This window comes from Nyctereutes procyonoides, unplaced genomic scaffold (assembly GCF_905146905.1).
Source record: "Nyctereutes procyonoides isolate TBG_1078 unplaced genomic scaffold, NYPRO_anot_genome, whole genome shotgun sequence".
Taxonomy (NCBI): Eukaryota; Metazoa; Chordata; class Mammalia; order Carnivora; family Canidae; genus Nyctereutes; species Nyctereutes procyonoides.
In genome coordinates, this window is record NW_026575035.1 from 26,808,209 (window position 1) to 26,830,780 (window position 22,572).

General features: G+C 35.2%; 1 protein-coding gene across 1 annotated transcript in view; it reads right to left on the reverse strand.

Moving 5' to 3' along the window:
* The window catches only part of SNTG1 (syntrophin gamma 1), a 732,034-nt gene that overhangs the window by 258,141 nt on the left and 451,321 nt on the right, over positions 1-22,572 (reverse strand). The window contains exons 2-3 of the mRNA XM_055318336.1: positions 13,048-13,098; positions 3,837-3,971 (exon numbers count right to left, since the gene is read on the reverse strand). Coding sequence (XP_055174311.1) covers positions 3,837-3,971; positions 13,048-13,074 — 162 coding nt within the window. The 5' untranslated portion in view covers positions 13,075-13,098. The remainder of the gene's footprint in view (positions 1-3,836; positions 3,972-13,047; positions 13,099-22,572) is intronic.

Here is a 22,572-nt window from a genome sequence, read left to right on the forward strand (position 1 = left end):
AGAAAAGAAAAATAAGAAAACAACTCCATTAACAATAACATAAAAATAATAAAATACTTAGAGGAATTAACTAAGCAAGAAAGTAAAAGGCATACACTGAAACCCACAATACATTACTGAAAAAAATTAAAGACATAAATAAATGAAAAAACATCCTGTGTTCATGGATTAGAAAGCTCAATACTGTTGAAATGGCAGTAGTATCCAAAGCTAGCTATTAATTCCATGCTATCCCCATTAAAATCCCAATGTTAATTTTTACAGAAATAGAAAAAAACATCCTAAAATTTATATAAAATCTCCAGGAACTCTATGTAGTCAAAACATTCTCAAGAAAGAACAAAGCTGGATGGTATACCCTTCCTGATTTCAACATTTACCACAAAGCTAAAGTAATCAAAACAGTATAGGGCAGACAAACCAATACTATAAATAGGGAGCTCAGAAATCGGCCCTTGAATACATGGCCAAATTATTTCTTACAAGGGTACCAAGAAACAATAATCTCAGGCAAACTGGATACCTATCTGCAAAAGAAAGAAGCTGGACTTAATACCATATGCAAAAATTAAATCAACATAAATCATTTTACATGATGTACATGGCATACATGTAAGAACTGAAACTAGGAATTCTTAGAAGAAAATGTAGAGAAATATTCATGACATTGGATCTGTCAATGATTTAGATATAACACCAAATAGTACAGCCAACAAAAGAAAAATGGACAAACTGAACTTCATCAAAATTAAAATCTCTGTGCATCAAAGGAAGCAACAGAATAAAAAAAAAACCCATAGGTTGGGAAAAAATTACTTGCAAATCACGTCTGATGAGAAATTAAATAAAAAACTGCCACAGAATTACATTTCATCCAGCAATTCTACTTCTGGGAACATACACAAAAAAATGAAAATCAGTGACTCAGATATCTATGCTCTCATGGTCCTATTAACAGTATTCTAAAGGGCCAAAAGGTGAAACAACCCGAATGTACACTGTTGGGTGGATGGATAAGCAAGATAAAGAAAATATGGTATATATATATACCATATATATATATATATAATATTATTATTCAGTCTTATAAAGGATGGAAATTCTAACACATGCTACAAAATGAGTGAACCTTGAAGACATTATATTAAATGAAATAAACCAGACACAAAAGGATGAATTCTGTGCTTCCACTTATGAATCAATACATAAAGATGGAAAGTAGAAGAGAGATCAGCAAGGGCTGAGGGGAGGGGATATGGGGGGGTCATTATTTAATGGGTACAGCATTTTACTATGGGATAATGAAAATTCTGGATATGGATAGCAGTGATAAGTTCACAGCAATGTGAATATGCCACAGAATCATACACTTGAAAATGGTTAAAAGGGTCAATTTTATGTTATGTACAGTTCATCACAATAAAAAAAAAAAGCAATTGACCATGTAAGTGTGGTTCTGTTTCTGGACTCTTTATAATGTTCCATTTGATTCATGTACCTGTGTTTATGACAATATCACATTGTATTCATTATAATAATCTTATAGTAAGTTCTGAAATTTGGAAGTATAAACACTCCAACTTTGTACTCCTTGTTAAAGATTGGGCTATACTGAGTCTTTGTCTTTCTATGTAAATCTTAGAATCAACTTGTCATGGTCTACCAAAACATTTTGGGGATTTTAATTGATATTGAGTGCTTAGGAATATTTGAAAACTTAAAAATATTTAGTCTCTCATTGATGATCATGTTACATTTCTCCATTACTTGTTTATTTTCATTTCATTTATCGTAGTTCTGTGGTTTTCAAGGTAAAAGCTTTGACCACATTTTGTTAAATTTATTACTAAGTGAATTATCCCTATGATGTATTGTGTATTCCATTTTTATTGTTTGTTGCAAACTACAGAAATATAATTAACTTTGGACATCGTCCCTATTTCCAGCAACCTTGCTGAATTCTATTCTATTCTATTCTATTCTATTCTATTCTATTCTATTCTATCTTTTGTAGAATTCTAAGGGGTTTCTACATACACCATCATGACAGTTAAAATAAAGACAAAATTTAAATCTTCTTTTCCAATTGTTAGGTCATTTATATCCATTTTCTGGCTTACTGTATAACCAAGACAATATTGAGTAAAAATGAGGCAAGTGATGATCCTTCACTTTAACGTCAGGAAGTATCTTCAACGTAAACTATAATGTTAGTGAGAATTGTTCATTAGAGGCTTATTGGATGAAGGAAGTTCTGTCCTATCTAGAATTTGTTGAAAGTGTTTCTTATAAATGGATGTCAAATTTTGTCAATTTTTTTTGCATTTGTCGACATTATCATTGGATATTTCTCCTTAATTCTGTCAAGTTCTTCCTAACATTCTTTTCAAAAAAGAGATTAGGTTTTTGTGCATTACCTATTTTGACTGCATAGTTTAAAATTGATAACATACAATTGATAGACTGAATTTTACAAATTATAACACTTTACTGATCTAGAATTTGTGAAATATATTCATTCCAGAGAGTTATACGAATCATTTTACTTCACTGAAAGGAAAGAAAAGAGAGAAGGAGGAGGAAAAGAAGGAAGGAGGAAGGAAAAAAGGAAAAGACAGAAAGAAAAAAGGAAGAATCATTGACCACTATTTTTTATTAACTAAAAGGAAGAATGGGCACTCCATAGGAACAATTTAATTAGCTTTGACAGTCAGACCCATGATTCAGAATGATTTAAATGGTCTGTGACAAAAGATAGTTAACAGTCTGCAAAATGTCCATAATCTTTAGTTAGCAAGGGCCTATTGATTTAGGACCTGTGTGACTCCCATAGGATGCTGATGAGAAGCGAGGTGGAAAGTCAAGTTCAGCATTATTCACCACCAACAGAACTCCAAGGTAAGTCTGTTAATAAGCTACAAATTAAATCTTTTTCCGAAATAGGGATAGATGTCTAGGGAATCCAGGAGTCCTACTGTTTGTTATTTGCTGTAATTTTCTTCTGAAATCACATTTGGCAACACTATTAAAATAATGTCTTTAAGGCCATTACATAATAAATGATAAACTCTAAAAGTTGTCCTCTTTAATGCTAAAATTGTTTTGTTGAATATAATATAATTTATCCTAAAGATGTCTTCCACAGCTGTACTACTAAGTAAACCAGTGGCCTTTGAGTGATAATTTATAGCTCTTTCAGAGGCTGGATTAGTAGCAGGGTAATATGCCAACCAGTTAGGGCATCAGATAGACCTTGCTATGACATTTGGGCATAATTATATCAAGGAGGTCCGTGGAATCATTTAGGCACAATCTCCTGGGGAAAAGCATTGACTTTGAGTCCAGTGACTGCCACCTAAAGCCTCATGCTTCTCAAATGTCAAGATTTAGGCTCCACCTGTGCACAAACTCCAAAAGTTCAATGTGATGCAAGGTAAGAAGACCAGGACAGGGAAACTACCCTGCACTATTCTCAGATAGTCAGCTGCATGAAAAAGTAAAATGTATTTTCTCAAGATCAGATAATAAAAGTGTCACTGCAGCCACTTAACAACTGGGAGTCAATGAGATGCCCTCATGTGTGGGGATGGGCCCTAATGAGTGGCTGTGGATCTGGGTTTGGTACATATACAAGGGCACTGCTTACTTAATAATGTCAACAAATATTACATGCAGGAGGATTCATTCTACACTGAGGTAAAAGAAAACTGTATTATGAATTTTCTGTAATTAAACATTTTATTAACAACAACAACAAAAGAAACCAAAAACCAAAAAAAAAAAAAAGAAAAAAAGAAAAAAAAAAAAAAAACTTCAACAGAAGGAAAGCTACTTACACCAGAATAGAAAGGCTCACCCGACACACATATCACATCCTGTTCCTGGATCATCAAAATATCTTTGGCTAGGTGCAGCCGAACTTTGAAAGGCTCCTGATTACCATCCTGCAGCAAACAGATCCCTGTCTTTGTCTTCAGGCAAGAAAAGAACAAAATAGAGAAAAAAAATATACTTAGTTTATAGAATATAATTTTATGTCCTATTCATAGCAAAACATGATGAAGAGCGTTTGAGAGCTAAAGAAAATACATTCTGATGAATCTGGAACTTAATATAGGTGCAGAGACAAGATTAACCATTTCATGTGAAATAGTCCTCAGGTAATGGGGATTATGTCAGAAAATCCACATAAGATTAGGAGAATAAAGAGTATAGTTTATACACTATATTTGAAAAATAATGAAAAATGTGTTTAATATTTATGATCTAAATATAAAATTTATGTTAAACTAATTGAGATACAATTCACATTGTATACAATTCACCTCTTTAAGATCCACAAGACAATGGTTTTTGTACAAAGTTGTGTAGGCATCATTAATAGTAAATTTTAGAACAGTTTCATCACTTCCAAAGGAAACCTATTATGTGCATCACTCCACTCCTCACCCCAGCCCCAGGCAACCACTAATCCACGTTCTGCCTCTATCATAGAATTCTAAATCTGAAACCATACCTGCTTAACATCTTTTCTATTTTCAATGATTTCATCATTCCTAATCAACAAACACACACATACACACACACACTGTACAGATGAGAAAATGAGGATTAAGGGGGGAGAGAACTGCCTAAATTTAGTTAATTAAAAACAGAACCTGGCTTAAGACCCAAGATTTGTGATTCCCGACCCATTGTTCTTGCTTCATGTGTTTTGGGGAGTTACAAACACAGCCCATGAAGACTGTTGAACTTGTACTATATAGCTTTACACTAGTACCTCAGTATTCATCAAAGAAGCCCACAAATCTCATCACTCCTGAAGCACCAATACCCGTCAGTATATAATATTCAACCAGATAAATAAAAATGTGCTTCTCAGCAAGTACACTTAAGGTCCTCATTTGTTAAAAATACAAAAGGAAATTCTTTTGAGACAGGAAATGATCTCTGGCCATCATTCCGCACCATAAAGTCAACAGGAACAATGACTACTTTGGCAATTACATTTTCATTTAATAATTATGAAGCCATTCTTAATTTTGATAAAAGGATAAACATACATAAATATGTATTTATCCTTAGTATTTAATGAGCACAAAATTCCAGGCAATAATACTAGGCTTTCTCTTGGGATATAAATTTACATGTGGATCCACCAGGAATTTCTTCCTTTAAAAAAATGTTTCATTATGTAAATGGGAATGTAATTAGATACTGATGCCTCTAAAGATCATTCTTTCTGTAAACTGCTTTATTCCATGTGCTAATACGTACCATTATACTCTCTATAACCATGGTCTTATATTAGCCTGTAATTATTTTGTAAGGATTATATCTTTTAAGGAAAAGCTAGTTTGTTTTTTTTCCAGGAGCATAGATGGCATTCTTTCTTCCTTTAGGAGACTGGCACACAGCAGGCATTCACTAAATTGTGTCAATTAATCTATTCTAGAGCACAACTCAAGTGAATAGGTCCAGAGAACAAAAATATTTCAGCAAAGGCAAATTATATTTTCTTAATATAGAACATAATTTTCTACATTTTTCACAGAGAAGAGTCTTTCATGCTTACAATGTGATCTTGGCTAGGAGCCAACATCAAGACTCTCTGAGGTGGCATGGAGAAGAGGAGGGTATAAAATAATATCAAAGCCAAGTGAACATAATTGAGCACATTTGCTGATTTTTTAATGTACAGTACATTTGGGCCAATTTTCTCCCAGAAGTGTAATGGAATAGCTAGCAATCACAAATAATGCCCTGTCTCAGCATGATGATGAAAGAGGGGTTTTCCCTGAGAGCCCATAAATACATTATTGTTACACATCAAAGAGATATCAAAGATCATCCAGGGAAAGTTTGAGGCACAAAAATACAGCTATGAGACTTCTCTTGTTACATCCGACGTGGTCAGATCTCCATTCCCTCAAATAATGTATAAAATATCCCCTAATTATTAGAGATTTGTGTGCAAAACAGAACACAGACTTTGAGCTCACATTTGGGTCCTAAGAAGGCAGAATTAAAGAAAATAAAGAAAGAAGTACCTTTGGTTAGAATGAATACACATACACACATGCCAACAAATAGCTGTTTGGAAAAACAGCACTAATGAAGCTTACAACAAATTCTACTTAAATTCATTCTTTAGAGGTTATAGATGTTACATATATTTTATTATAAAGACTTAGCCATGTACATGAAAATACATTTAAAATCCTGGGATCCCTGGGTGGCTCAGCGGTTTAGTGCCTGCCTTCAGCCCAGGGGCGATCCTGGAGTCCCAGGATTGAGTCCCACGTCAGGTTCCCTGCATGGAGCCTGCTTCTCCCTCTGCCTGTGTCTCTGCCTCTCCCTCTCTCTCTATGTCTATCATGAATAAATAAGTACAATCTTTAAAAAAACACACGCACAAATAAAATAAAATAAAATCCCATACATACATCAATTTTCCAAATAATCTGAAATTAATTCAGACATGAATCAGACAGCAGTCTCTGACCTCAGAGTACTCTTACTTACAAAAATGTGCAAATATACAATGTGATATCTGATGTAGGAACAGCATGGAGAGAAGAGTTAAATATTCTTGAATGAGGGGGTTGTCAAAGAAAGTTTTGTAGATAGAAAAATGTATGGTTTGTCTTAAAAAATAAATTGAGGAAGGATGCCTGGGTGGCTCAGTGGTTTAGTGTCTGCCTTCAGCCCAGGGAGTGATCCTAGAGTCCCGGGATCAAGTCCCACGTCGAGCTCCCCATATGGAGCCTGCTTCTCCCTCTGCCTGTGTCTCTGCCTCTCTCTTTGTGTCTGTCTGTCATGAATAAATAAATAAAATATCTTTTTAAAAGATTGAGGAAATAATAATTAGAGGAGGCAAAAGTTATTTTATTCCAAGAGGGTAAAATAAGTAAAGATATGAAAGTATGAAGATGGATAGTTGACATGATACAAGAAGAGAGAAGCATGAGTACATTCCAATGCTAAGTCTGCATGATGTAGCAGGGGCCAAGGGAGGAGAGGTGTTAGGTGAAGAGGAGGAATGTCAGGGCCCTTATGTGATGTTCCAGGAGTTTAAAGATATTGGATATGCCCTAGAGAAATCTAAACAGTGATTTATACATATATTTCTTAGAGCAGGAGGCGGATAGGAATTGGGGAAGCTACAACATAGTTTTTGATAACAGAATAAATCTTGAGCAGAAAATGCTGAGAGCTAGTAAACAACTGTATTAGAATCAGAGCTGGTACAGTAGATTAAAAAACGGATAAAATTCGTTTCAGGGCACTCCTCTGACTCACAACAGCACTGCTGGCTGGACTGGTATCATTGCTAGTGAAATGTAGTCATATGTTTATTTGTTGTTTAATAACCATTTGCATAACGTTTACTGTGTTTCCTGCAATATTATTTCATTTGATCCTCCTAACAACCCAGTACAGCCACTTTCATAGATAGGAAAAGAACAGAGGAGCAGAAATAAATGGAAGTTAGGATCTGAACCCAAGCTGCTCCAGATTCTGCACTCTACCACTTGCTCTGGTTTCCCTCATGCACAAATTCTATGAGGGATGCCTCTCCCAATCCTCCTGTAAACAATGACATGACCATCAGTGTCTCTCACCAGGAGGTAGCACTTTGGTCACCAAGAATCTCCTATGGGAGTGCAAAGTGTTCCGAGAAGGTCATCATCTTGAACCAACTGTTTTTCCTGGTCAAAACAATGGCCACTGGGGGGTAAAGTGAATGAAACCACTCTGATGTGATGATTTTCCCATTAAATACAAGCTTCTGAGGATATGGGGAGAGGCTTAATCTGCACAGCCTCGTAGATTGCTTCAGGGTTAAGAATGGGAACCAGGACTGCGAGAGTGGCCACTAGGGCAGTACAACAAAAAGCATCTGGCTGTGGTCTTTACATTTGTGCACCCAGATTGCTGAAAAATAAAAAATCACCTAAATAAGTATTGGCTGTACATTTTAGTATAAACTTAGGTCTTGCACTCATTTCTTTATTAACATGACAATCATTTGTCTTTAAACTTCATGGACTGCATACACATTGCACATGAGTAAAGAAATGTATTGCTCTATGTAGACATGTACAATATATTATGTAAATTATAATGCTTGAAATTTTAAAGGCATGATTCATAAAAAAATGATACAGATTCAAATGTCTCCTTGTGCCTGGTGGATAATATTATATTGCAGGGGGATTTTACAAAATCCACATTGTTTGCTTAGAGGAATAAAGGAGGCCTCTTAATTATTTAACAGGCAATACTTTTTAAAAATCTAGTCATTGGGCAGCCCTGGTGGCTCAGCGGTTTAGCGCCGCCTACAGCCCAGGGCCTGATCCTGGAGACCCGGATCAAATCCCATGTCAGGATCCCTGCATGGAGCCTGCTTCTCCCTCTGCCTGTGTCTCTGTCTCTCTCTTTCTCCTCTCTGTGTATCCTCATGAATAAATAAATAAAATCTTAAAAAAAAAATCTAGTCATTGACTTGCTTTCTGTAAATCAATGAGGTGTGTTTATGAATTTACACAGATTTACTCTGTTTTAAACAAACAGACCTCACATTTAAACTTACAAATAATTTATGCTTAGCTTAAATCTAGTACCTTGGAACTTTAAAAAATCGACTATATTTTCTTTTATACTTAAAAGTTAAGGCCTCCTTAATATAGATTCTAGATCCTGAAAGAATGAAACATGTGCTTTCATGAAACTTTGTTTTTTTTTTTTAAGATTTTATTTATTTATTCATTTATTTAGAGAGAGTGTGTGAGCAGGGTGAGGGATAGAGAGAGGGAGAGACAGAATCTCAAACAGATTCTGCCTAAGCATGGAGCCTAACATGGGTCTCTGTCTCATGACCCTAAGATCATGAACTGAGCCAATATCAAGAGTAGGATGCTTACCTGATGGTGCCACTCAGGCACCTCTGCTTTCATGAAACTTTAGAATCTATGTTCCTTTTAACCTTGAAACATAAAATTTGTGATATCAGACATAAAAAACTACAAGGAACTGGGCAGAGACCATGACATGCCCTGTACATAGTTTTGCAGATGTCCTTGTTATTTCCATATTTTGGTTGCCAAATATAACTTAATTTGTTCTGTAAACTTATAGTTTTAAGTGATGTGTAATTTCTTATATCCTACCATATTATAGCAACATTGCACTGAATGCCATTAGATACAATAGAATCATAGTCAAATTCTATCCTATTATATGAGGGACTAAAATGAAATATGTAAATGAATTATAAATTATTAAATATGTTATGGAAAAATATATTTTTTCATGGTCATACAGAAACATGGTTCATATATAGATGTGAAAATGAAATATGAGGAATACCTACACTAAAGATAGCATAGTTGCTCCTTGAACACATAGTTATTTTTTTCTTTTTTAAAGATTTTATTTATTTGAGAAAGAGCACAAGCAGGAGGAGGAAGAGGAGGGGCAGAGGGAGAGGAAGAAGCAGAATCCCCTAAACCTGACTTGGGGCTTAATCCCAGGACTCGGATCATGATCGAAGACAAAGGCAGATGCTTAACTGACCAGCCGCCTAAGAATCCCTAATATATATTATTATTTTGATGATATCTTTAAAAGTGGAAAATCAGTAATTTACCTGCACATAGCATGCACTTTTTCTCCTAAATTGTGGATTTTATGTTGTCCCAATTGTATTCTCTACCTTCACTTATGCATTTTATGACTTCTAAATCCCAATTCCTTAAAAATATTGCAGTATTTTCTTTTCAAGAGGAAAAACTTCTTAATTAATAAACCTTTTTTTTTTTGCAAAGGGTATGCATTAGAAAATTAAGATATTTTACATAGAACTATATATATTTCCATTTCTTTTCACAAAAGAGACTTCCTGGTTTGTGCATGCTTATAATCTAGCTAGATTTGTCCAATGGATATGGATATCAGAGTTGCATCTTTAACAGCTTATTAGCAGTCAAGAGAAAATAAGTTTTATTCAACATAGATTTGTCTATGTTATAATTTCCAGCAACATAATTTAGAAAGAGGCTCAAATTTGGACTCATGAGTTCCAAACTACACATTATGGTTTTACTTTTAATTAATTAAATGGCACTTAGCATTTCATAAAACCTCTCAATTTCCTCACCTGCAAAGTGAGAGAGTTAAGCTAAATTATCTTTATGCTTTCTGTCCACTAAAATGTTTTAAGACTGTAAATTTCAGGCAAACTAATTGACTTTGATCCATCTCTAGAGGAATTTGATCATGTTCAGAGTATCTTAGAGTTCTGTATTCTTGCAAACCTAGCCAGTGTGTGGAAGACACATGGCTGTTGCTGCTGAGCTGTTCTTATTTTTTCTTTTTTAAAAGATTTTAAATTGAACACCAATAAAAAATAAATTTATTATTAAAAAAATTACTCAGCCATTAGATATGACAAATACCCACCATTTGCTTCAATGTGGATGGAACTGGAGGGTATTATGCTGAGTGAAGTAAGTCAATCGGAGAAGGACAGTGTATGTTCTCATTCATTTGGGGAATATAAATAATAGTGAAAGGGAATAGAAGGGAAGGGAGAAGAAATGGGTAGGAAATATCAGAAAGGGAGACAGAACATAAAGACTCCTAACTCTGGGAAATGAACTAGGGGTGATGGAAGGGGAGGGGGGGGAGTGAATGGATGATGGGCACTGAGGGGGGCACTTGATGGGATGAGCACTGGGTGTTATTCTGTATGTTGGCAAATTGAACACCAATAAAAAATAAATTTATTATTAAAAAAATTTTATTTATTTATTCATAAGAGATACAGAGAGAGGGGCAGAAACATAGGCAAAGGGAGAAGGAGGCTTCTGTGGGGAGCCTGATATGGGACTCAATCCCAAGTCCCCAGGATCATGCCCTGAATCGAAGGCAGACACTCAACCACTGAGCCATCTCAGTGTTGAGCAATTCTGAGACAGTTTTACTCCACCCTGAGGACAGTCTAAAATAGTAGAGATTGTCAAATAGCTCATTGCAAGAGAACAAGAACCTCTGTTCCAGAAGCAAGGGTAAATTTTGGTTTATATCACCATCGTAAAATAAATCTCTGAACTCTAAATAATACTTGATATATATTCCAAACCAATGAATCAAACAATTTTGTTTGAAAAAAGGTCTGAGAAATCAATCTTATATCAGCCTCTGAAGCCCAAGGTAAACCATGTTTTAAAACAGTATTTGGCCACTATCCTGTCTCTAAGGATTTCATGAATCTGACAGGTTTTTCATTTGTTATCTCATTCCTGCAAATATCCATTCAATGGTGCTTTATTACCCAAAACAAAATAACAAACACTGTGATGGAAATAGTAGGCTTACTACATCCAAAATTAAGAGTATAATACTATGTATTTAACACTAGACATGGCACAGAATTAAAATTTATGTTTCTAAATTGAAGCTTCTAAAGCATTAACTCATTTTTTAAAAGTATGAACTGATAGGTGCTAAGTTAGAAGGATGAATAAATTATACATTCTGACATTATAGTATTTAGTATAGCACATAAGAGAGATTTATAAATAAATATAAAATAAATATAATGTAATTTGAAAAGTGCTAGTGTAGAGAGAATCTTTTGGAAAAATAAGAAGTTTAAGCTTAAGTATTAAAAATATAAAAGTGGGGATCCCTGGGTGGCACAGTGGTTTGGCGCCTGCCTTTGGCCCAGGGCGCGATCCTGGAGACCCGGGATCGAATCCCACGTCGGGCTCCCGGTGCATGGGGCCTGCTTCTCCCTCTGCCTGTGTCTCTGCCTCTCTCTCTCTCTCTCTCTGTGACTATCATAAATAAATAAGAATTTAAAAAATATATATATAAAAGTGGGGCATGTGAGTGGATCACTCAGTTAAAGCAAAAGACTTGGTTTCAGCTCAGGTCTTGATCTCATGTGTGGTATGATTAGCCTGCACCAGGCTCCAAGATCAGCTGGGAGTCTGCTTGCAGTTCTCTCCCTCTGTCCCTCCCCATCACTCTCCAATGCACATGCTATTCCTTCTCTCTCACTCAAATGAATAAATCCTTAATATATATATATATATATATATATATATATATATATATATATATGGAATTTATTAATTTCCTGAAAGATCTTAGTAATGTTCTAAACTTTGAACCAATTGTAACAAATCACTTTTTAAAAGTAGGTATTTATGCAGGAAACTTAACATATGACATCTCATTAAAAGAACAGTCTTTACAAACGTTAATAAGTTTCTTGTTGGTTTGTTTTTAACTGTATCATCGATAATCTAGTTATGGTTGTTTTTCTTGAGGTATCTGCATTTACAATAAAGATATTTTAAACCTTTTAAGCAAACATAAAATATTTTAACCTATGAGTGTTTGCATTTTGCCTGAAGAATGAAAGAATGCTTCGAATGTTGTATCTTTAGTAAAAGAGTGTTTTTTCCTAAAATAGAATGGTTACATCCCCTGGGGCCTAACTCTATGCACTACTGACTGCACACTTGAATGGCCTTCAATATCCTTGAAAGAGCAATGTATCTCTTTAACTCATAACAAAGTGTGAAGACAGCTCTATGGAGAATCTGAATTTCCATATATTAATACTTAAATAATATTGAAACAGTTAAATAATATAGGAATCATAAAATCATAGGATTTTGTGCTGAAAGGGACTGAGAGGTCTTCTAATTTATAACTATTTATGTGCAAAGAATTACTTCTAACACTTCTACTACCTGAAATCACGCAGTGAGTGTACAGTTTATGGAGAAGGGAAATTTAATCAACTCAAATATGCTCCAGTCTTCTTGAGAAAGAGTGAAAATCCAAGGCTTCCCCAGGCACTCTTTGGCTTTTTAGTCTTGCAGAAATAGTTCATACCCTGGGAATGAAATGGACCTGCCACTCATTCCTCTGCCAAAAGCAGTGTCCCACTTATACAAAGGAGAGCTAAGTGTGTCCCTTTTATAACCTGTTTTCCTTATTCAAAAAGCCGAAAGCCATGTAACATACCTCTTCACAGGCAGTCCTGAAATCCATGTGCTAAGGCACCGTAAAGGATGTCTGAAAAGACAGAGAAATGGTAAGCCATCAAGCACAGCACCTTATATTATATTATATTATATTATATTATATTATATTATTATATATTATATTATTATATTATATTATATTATATTATATATAATTATATACTATTTATTATTTATTATAATTATTATAACTATATAATTATAATTATTAATATTTATTTATTATTTAAAGCATAAATATAAAAATATATAATTATATTATATTAATGTAAGGATAAGGAACGCTGATAAAGCAAAGCATAAGCAATTAGGGAGCAGACCCTGTGGGCACACCTTTCACAGCCACCTGGACAGGACAGGAATTCCCAGGGCAAGATGAAGAGAGTGGAAGGAAAAGAGAAAAGTCTTAGCTCTCGCCTTGGTGCAGCATAGGCCTACTGTCCTGGTGCGGCGTGGCTGAGTGGGTGCATCTCCGTGCACCGCTGAGCATTCAGGCAGGGTCTGGGTTAGAGTCCACCCTTCCCATAAGGGCGCGTTCCTAGTGCTCTTTGTCAAACCTGACTTTGCAACTGGGAAAGAAACTTCAAAGGACTAATTAAATGTTGCCTTTCGTATGGTTATCTCTTGAAAAAAGGTTGACTAATCTTCCTTTTTTTAATTAAAAAGCTACATGCATGAATAATTCTCTCTGGAACTTAAAATTTTATTAACAAACAGTATGATGTAAGGAAACAAACTATTTAATATTAAGATAAATCGATGTGTGAAATACTGAATACAGATTCATTTTGCGGTGATTATAATATCTAAATGGTGAACATAAACTTAAATGCATACAAATGCATATTTGTTTTTTTAATGTTTTTAGAGAATTTCATTTTAGTTATATGATAAACTTAATAAAACTAAGAATGGTCTTAGAAAATTGACACCCTGACACTATGAAAAAACTGCAGAGCCAATATATAATATAGTTTACATAAATGAGACTCAAAGTAAAATGTATGGTGAATTCCACAGTAAAAGATCGGACTCAAGATTAATCCTCCTCTCAGTCTTTGGGACAGTAAATTATTTTGTTCTTCTTTGTCATTTTCTGTTGTATTAGGTTGATAAACAGTAAGTGTTTATCAAATAAATGTGAGTGAAATAAAGCAGGATGTTCACTTATGCTGTCACTGGATTATTACTATTGCCCCTGCAAGAAAAGAGATTGACTGTCTTCAATAGTTAATTGAACATGCTGCATAAAATATTGAGTGTTTTCCCTAAATAGGTTTCATGGGTTTTACTTTATTGGAATGCATAAGCAAGCTGATTATAGTAAACCTAGGTAACAACAAGTCATTTGCAAATAAAAGGGGATTTGATGATAAAAATTAAAATTTGATGATATAAATTACTTAATCAGTTTTTTCTTTTTTTAAATTATTTTTTGAGGGTAATCTTTTTTCAAATTTTTATTTAAATTCTAGTTAGTTAACATATAATATAATATTAGTTTCAGGAGTAGAACTTAGTGATTCATCACTTGCATACAATTCCCGGTACTCATCACAAGTGCCCTCCTTAATGCTCATCACCCATTTAGCCCATCACCCACCTACTTCCTTCCATCAAACATGTTTGTTCTCTATCTTAAAAGAGTCTCTTCTAGTTTATCTCCTTCTCTATTTAAATCACTTAATTTTTTGATATCCAAGGGAAATTGTTGTTAGTTTTAAAAATTATTTTTCAAAATTGCTCTTAAAGACTGTGTTGGAAAAAACTATAAATATCTGTTTATCTCCAACTTTGACATAAAGTTATTCCTTTATATAAAAGTGGAATTTCAATACTTATTGATCATATAAAAACATAATATCTCTAGAAGCAATTTCTTGCTACTAAAAAGCAACTAGAGAAATAGACATGAGGGTACTTAACCATCTGTCTAAACACAAGCTCATGTTTAGTGCCATAATCTGAATATTACTTCATACATTTTAATACATCATTAATAATACGACACATTGTGCCTGCATCTGTACCATTTTTAACATTTTCCTTCTTTTTCCTGAATCTTCCATTATCTTTCATCAAAATATTAGGTAATAATATCAGTGCTTATTTAGAAAAAAAAATATTATGAGATTTAAAATGACATAATTGCTGGGTAAGAATAAATTACATACTACAATGAAACTATTTTCAGTGATTATAAATTTTAAAATTGCAGTAAAAGCTGTTCAGTTTTTTTATTTAAAATTTTTGAGTCTTTTTTGTCTAAACTTTTATGTTAGAACAGCTTTAGATTTACATAAATATTGTGAAAATAGCACAGAGTTCCTATATACCCCACATTCCTTTTTCCTCTATTATTAACATCTTACATTAGTATGCACATTTGTTAAAATTGATACATCAATACCAATATATTATTATTAAATTTATACTTGATTCCAATTTTCTTGGTTTTTTTTCTCACTTTCTTTTTCTGTTCTAAGATCTTATCCAGGGCACCATATTATATTTAATCACCATGTCTCAGGCTCCTCTTAGCTGTGACTGTTTCTCAGACTTTGTTTTTTTAAAATGACTTTGGCAGTTTTCAGGAGTATTAATCAGTAATTTGTAGAATGTACTTACACTGGGCTTATTCTGATGTTTTTCTCATGATTATACCAGAGCCATGAGATTTGGGGAGGATACCACAGAGCCATGAGATTTGGGGAGGATACCACAGAGATTAGTACCATTTCTTCACATTGTATCAGAGGTCCACGTTGTCAACAAGACTTACCATTGTGAAGGCTGACTATGACCACCTGACTAGGATAGTGTTTGTCAGGTTTCCCCACTGGTAAGTTACTTTTTTCTGTCTCTCTCCACACTTTGCTCTTTGACTAGAAGTCACTATGAGCAGCTCATACTTAAGGAATGGAAGTTACACTTCCCTTCAATGAGGGTAAAGTGTCTACATGAATATTTGAAATTGCTCTAGATAGAATATTTGCCTGCTCTTCCCCCATTTATTTATGTATTCAACCACTTACTTAGGCCTTGTCAGCTGACAGAGCAAGGAAGTATATACATGCATATAATAAGCCATGTTGTAAGGCTGTATGTACCACAGTAACATTTATCCATGCAAAATTACACTACACCTCCCAATAAAAGAAAATATATAATTCTATCTGATCCCTTTAGCCTATTTCCATGTACATTTATAGAAATAGAAATATGTATTTGTTCCTATATCTATATTTTTCAGACAGCATATGGTGTTAGAAATAAGTTATTCAAAAAAAGAGAAATAAATTATTCATATTTGAGGGAAGCCTTTATCAAACAACAAATATATCAGTAATAATATATCTGAGTTAGTAACAAATAAAGAGAGGTTTAAAAAATAAAACACCAGGGCAAAAGAATATCTTTTAGATGAACACTATCATTTAGGTACAGGTTATACTGATAACTTTTGGTTCTCTACAGATGCAATGAGAGATGTCAAGTCTGAAAACAACCATAAGCTACAATATGTAAACACTTGTGGAAAATTGAATGATTGACCCAGATTCTCTATCTTTTCTGGCATCCACTTCCAATCCATAAATTTATCATGGAGAGAGTGGCTTTGCTATATATTGACTTTAGACTTAACTATGTGACTTGCTCCTGCCACCATTGAAGTGATAATGTGTTGATTTCTTTAATGGCCTCATATGTTCCCACTGCTCTCTTGCACCTGTTGCATTAGAAGAGCCTCTTCAGGAAGCTGCCATCCACTTGGTCTGGCCCCAGAATGACATACATAAAGCAACACTTTCCTAAACGGCCCACAGAACATGGGGTGAAGCTGAGCTGCCCTCACATCCCTGCCTAAATAGACTTACTTAGAGCCAACCTGCATACTCTGGAATGAAATAAAGGCTTAGAATTTGTAATGGGTAACTTTATGTGTCAAATTGACTGTGGTATAGTCCTCAGTTAGTCAAAATCTGATCTAGGTTCTGCCATGAGAAAACCTTTGTAAATGTGGATAATATCTACAATTTACTAGAACCTTAAGGAGTTTTCTGAATTGGTTCTGGGGTTTCCAGAATTGGTTCCCTAATCTGATTAAATTTAAAGGCACCAGTGATTTTATTTCCACTGTGAAAGAAAGCACTAATATAGCTATAGAAATATATAAAATATCAGCACTGGATACTCTTAATCAAAATGTGACCCATAAGGAGATGTGATGACAGTTTAAGGATGTGGGATTTAAAAAAAAAAAGAATATGAGATAATGATGGAAAGACATAAAGTTGAATTAGGACAGATTTACCTACATGGCCTAATGAAGCAGAGATTTTACAGTTAATGTTTTACTGTGTGGGGTTAGGAGGGCTCTACCACTTTGTTTGTCTGATTGACTAAAACACAGACCAAAACATGGCCCACAATAGGAGAGTTAGAAATGCCAGACCTGCTTTGATTTAAGGTAGATAAAGATATTCAAAGGCTTAAAGAGATTGGGGTGTCAGAATGGGTTTATCATGTGAAACGTGCTCACTCACAGCTTTGACAATGACTGTGAGGCAAGGATTTGTTATAGGAACCAAACACAACTGAAGAACTCTGTGGTCACTTCTGTAGGTTAGAAGTTAAAGTGAGAAGTGTTGCCACTGCACTGGGGTCCTTAAATGCAGGAGAGAAATTGCATCCTGGGATGGCAGGGGCTGAGTGGCAGCACTTAATCACCAAAGATGAAGTGGCTATAGTTACCATAATGGACATCAATCTTCAAAGCAGTAATCAGAATAGTCTGATTTTCAGACATTGACAAGTTGATCATGCCTTCCTAAAAGTGAAATAGATGGGAAGCCTATTTATTTCTTAACTTGATCTAAAAAAGCAGAAGAATTATAGGTCCAGTGAACAGTCTATCCTGAACCACCAAAACAGTCATGGGCCTTCAATCACTTCCCAAACCTGAACCAGTTTGTAGGTCCTGAGACCCATGAATGGGGGAAGGATGGGTTCCCTTGGAAAAAAGACCCTGGTTAATCTCTCTCCAGCTTTCCTAGAAGGTCAAGGATATATGGCCTCCTACCAGGGCAACTGTCCATTGAGGAAAAGGAAATAACCAGACTTTTCAGGGACGACTGCATATTCGTTCTTAACTGACATAACACTAATTCCAGGAGATTCAAAAACATCACAGTGTTCCCTCAGTTAGCACTGGGGCTTCCAAAGGTTAGGTGATAAGTGGAATTTTGACTCAGACCCATCTCACAGTGAATTTAGGGGACTCTCAAATCCATCCTGTGGTTATTGCCAGAGCTCTGGAATACAGAATTGAAATAGATAAACTCAGCAACTAGTAGAATCTCCACATTGTTTCTTATTTTCTTATTCTGGGAGTGAGAGTTATTACGATAGAAAAGGCCAAGTGGAAGCCCCTAGAATGGTATCTACCCGGAGAAATAGTAAAACAGTACTGCATTTCTTTAGGGATTGCAGATATTAGTGCCACCATCAAGAACTTCAAGAGTACAGAGGTGTAATGATTCCCATTACATTCCCATTCAACTCACCTATCTGGCTAGTGCAGAAAAACAGATGGTCTTGAGAATGACAGTGGATTATCATAAGTTTAATTAGGTGATGACGCCACTTGCAGCTGCTGTAGCAGATATGGTTTCATTTCTTTAGCAAATTAACACATCTTCTGGTACCTGCCATGTAGCTATTGATGTGACAAATGCTTTTCTCCTCAATAATTATCCTTTGTTCATGAAAAAGAGTTTGCTTTCAACTGAGAAAACCAACAATATACTTTCACTGTCCTACCTCAGGATATGTTAACCTCCAGCCATAAGTCATAATTTAGGCCACAGGAATCTTGAACTTCTTTCCTTTCCACAAGATTTCACACTGGGCCTTTGCTTTGATGACATTATGCTGATTGTACCTAGTGAGCAAACAGAAGCACCAACTGTAGACTTACTGGTAAGATAAAGTGTTAGAGAGTGGGGCATAAATCCAACAAAAACTCGTAGATGATCTTTTTCTTATAGAGGTCAGGTGGTATGAGATACATTGAGATATCCCTTCTAAAGTGAAGGATAAGTTGTTGTATATGGCCTTTCCTATAACCGAAAAAAAAAAGGCAAAATGCCCAATGGGCTTCTTTGGACTTTGCAGGCAACAGTCATCATGGGTAACCTACTACTGCCAATTTACTAAGTGACTAAAAAAGCTGCCAATTTTAAGTGGGTCCCAGAAAAAGAGAAGGCTCTACAACATTTCCAGGCTGCTGTGTAAGCTGATCTACCATTTGGGTCTTATGACCTGTCAGATCCAAGGTGCCTAAAGTGTCAGCGGCACCTAAGGATGCTGTTTGCAGAGTTTGGCAGGTTCCTATAGGTGAATTTCAATCCAGATCATAAGGATTCTGGAGCAAAGCTTTGCCATCTTCTGCATTGCATGCATCCATTTCAGAAACAGCTCTTAATCTCCTCCAGGGCCTTGGTAGAGACTGATTGCTTGACCATGGGCCACCAACTCATCATGTGACCTGAGATGCTTATCTTGAATTAGGTGTTTTCTAACTCACCAAACCATATAAATGCATAAGTAAGTTGCATGGAGAAGTAGTTCAAATGCCATTGGCTCAGCCTCCTGGCTCCACATGACTTCTCTCTTCCAGCTTGTGGCTATGGCCTCATGTGGAGTTCTTTACAATCAGATGACTGAGGAAGTGAAGGGTCAGGCCTGGTTTAAAGATAATTCTGCACATTGCATAGGCATCACCTAAAAGTGGACAGCTGTAGCCCTATAACCCCTTTCCAGAATACTCCTGATGTGCAGTGGTGAAGAGAAATCTTCTCATTTGACAGAACTTCAAGCAGTGCACTTGTTTGTTCATTTTGCTCAGAAGGAAAAATGGACAGAGTTATGAGTGTATATGGATTAATGGACTATGGTCTATAATTTGGATGGATGATCAGGGAGTTGGGAAAATGTGACTGGTAAAATAAGTGACAAGAAGGTCTGAGTAACAATTATGAGGATAGATTTCTCTGAAATGGACAAAAAACACAAAGATAGTTGTATCCCACATAAATGTTCACTAAAGGGTGAGTTAAACAGAGGAAGATTTTAATAATCAAGTGAATAGTAGGATGGGCTGTTCTTCAGATACCAATCAGCCTTTTTTTTACCCATCTTTTCCTGTCATTGCCCAATGGACAGATGAACAAAGTGCAATTTGTGGCAGAGATAGAGTACCTTAATGGGTCAGCAACATGTACTTCCACTCACAAAGGTCAACTTGGCTACAGTTGCTGCTCAACATCTAATCTTCCAATAACAGAGATCAATGCTGAATCCAATGTAGCACCATTCCCTGTGATGACTAGCCAGCTTCGGGTGACAATTTGATTACACTGGACTATTTCCATATTAGAATGGGAAATGTTTTTTTCTTTCTGGAGTAAACATTTTGGATACAGACTTGACTATCCTATATGCAATTCTTTTACCAAAACTACCATACTAACTTACAGAATGCCTTAACCATTGTCATGGTATTCCACACAGCACTGGTTCTGATCAAGAAACTCACTTAACCATAGATGAAGTGGGGAATAGGCTCAAGATCATGGAATTTACTGATCTTATCATGTGCCTCACCATCCTGGAACAGTTGGCTTGACAGAACAATGTAATGGCCTTAAGAAGACTTAATTACAGTGTCAATTAGCAATATCTTGCAGGACCTGGATAAGGTTCTCCAAAGGCTGTATATGCTCTGAATTGGCATCATATATGTGATACTCTTTCTCCCATTGCAAGGATTGATGGGTCCAAGAGTCAAAAGAGGAAATGGATGTGGCACCACTCACTATTATCCTGAGTGGCCTACTAGCAAAATTTTTACTTCTTATTCTTGGGAACTTTGGCTCTGCTGGTCTAGAAGTCTTTGTTCCAAAGAGAGAAATGCTTCTAGCAGGAGACACAATGATTCCATTGAACTGGAAAATAAGACTGTTGCCTATCCACTGTAGGCTCCTCATGATTGAACCAACAGGCAAAGAAGGAGTTACTTTACCAGATGGGGTGATTGATCCTGACCTCCAAGGGAAATTGGACTGATACTTCACAATAAAGTAATGAGGAATCTGTGTGAAATACAGGAGGTACATTAGGACTTCTCTTACTATTACTATGGCTTGTGGAAAAAAAACAAACAAATAATTAAAACACAATTGCTAATGGGCCAGACCCTCTAGGAATGAAAGTATGGATCACTCTATGAGATAAAGAACCACAACCAGCTGAGGTGCTTGCTGAGGCAAAGGAATATGCAATGGATAGTGGAAGAAGATAAATAACAGCTATAACCATGTTGTTCAATGGCAGAAATGAAGACTGTAATTTGTATTTCTTCATCATTTTGTTATGAATTTGTGTGTGTATAACATACATAATGTATTATATACTATACATTAATGTATGTGTTTAAATATGTATATATAATATAAATGTGTATATATTTGTGTGTATATATATATGTGTGTGTGTGCATATGTGTATCACATGTCTTTATTTTCTTCCCTCTCTTATTCCCCTCTCATCTAACATATAATTTATTAATAATACAAACTTTTATATCACAACATTTAGGTTACAGTATATTAAGGAGAAGAATGAATATCATTCATAGACTCTGCATTCCTTTCAAAGGAAGTGATTAGTGTACTTTAGGTTGCCGAAAGGATAGTTGTATTTTCTTGGTAGGAAGTATGACTTTCTGGATTCTATTTGGAAACTAAAGTAGGTTGAGATGTGTTTGTGTGCCAAGGTGACAAGGAGTGGACTGTGATGGTTCATTTTTGTGTGCCAACTTGGCCAAATCAGTTTTTCAACCTGGTATGCAGTTATGCACTCAAACACTAACGTTGGTATTGCTGTGGGGGTATTTTGTAGACATGGCTAACATCTACAATCAGTTGACTTTAAACAAATAAGGTTATTCTAGATAACTCAGACATTTCTCTGATAAAGAGCACTTGCTTCAAGACTGCAGGACCAATTTCTGCATCATTTCCAGACTTCTAGCCTATCCTTTAGATCAGACTTGCTAGCCTCCACAGTAGTGTGAGTCAATTCCTTGAAATTAATTTCATTGTATATATCCAGATGTATAGGTATCAAACTGGATTTTGTCTGGAGGATCCTGACTCATACAATTGTGAATGCCAGTGAGATTTATGATTTTATTATGCAGAATTATTGTAACAATAATTGACTAAAAGAGCATATCTCTAAGTACTTCTGAAAGTCCATCAAGAATAATAAGTACCAGAACCTTGAATAATATGAGTTTCAAAATATGTACAGATATTTCTAAGTTATACTATAAAAAAACTATGAGAAAAGCATTTCATTTTGCAGTTTCTCCACTAACATAATAACAATATCTTAATTGAAAATTTCATGCTTAATATTTTTGTTAAAAAAATACTTT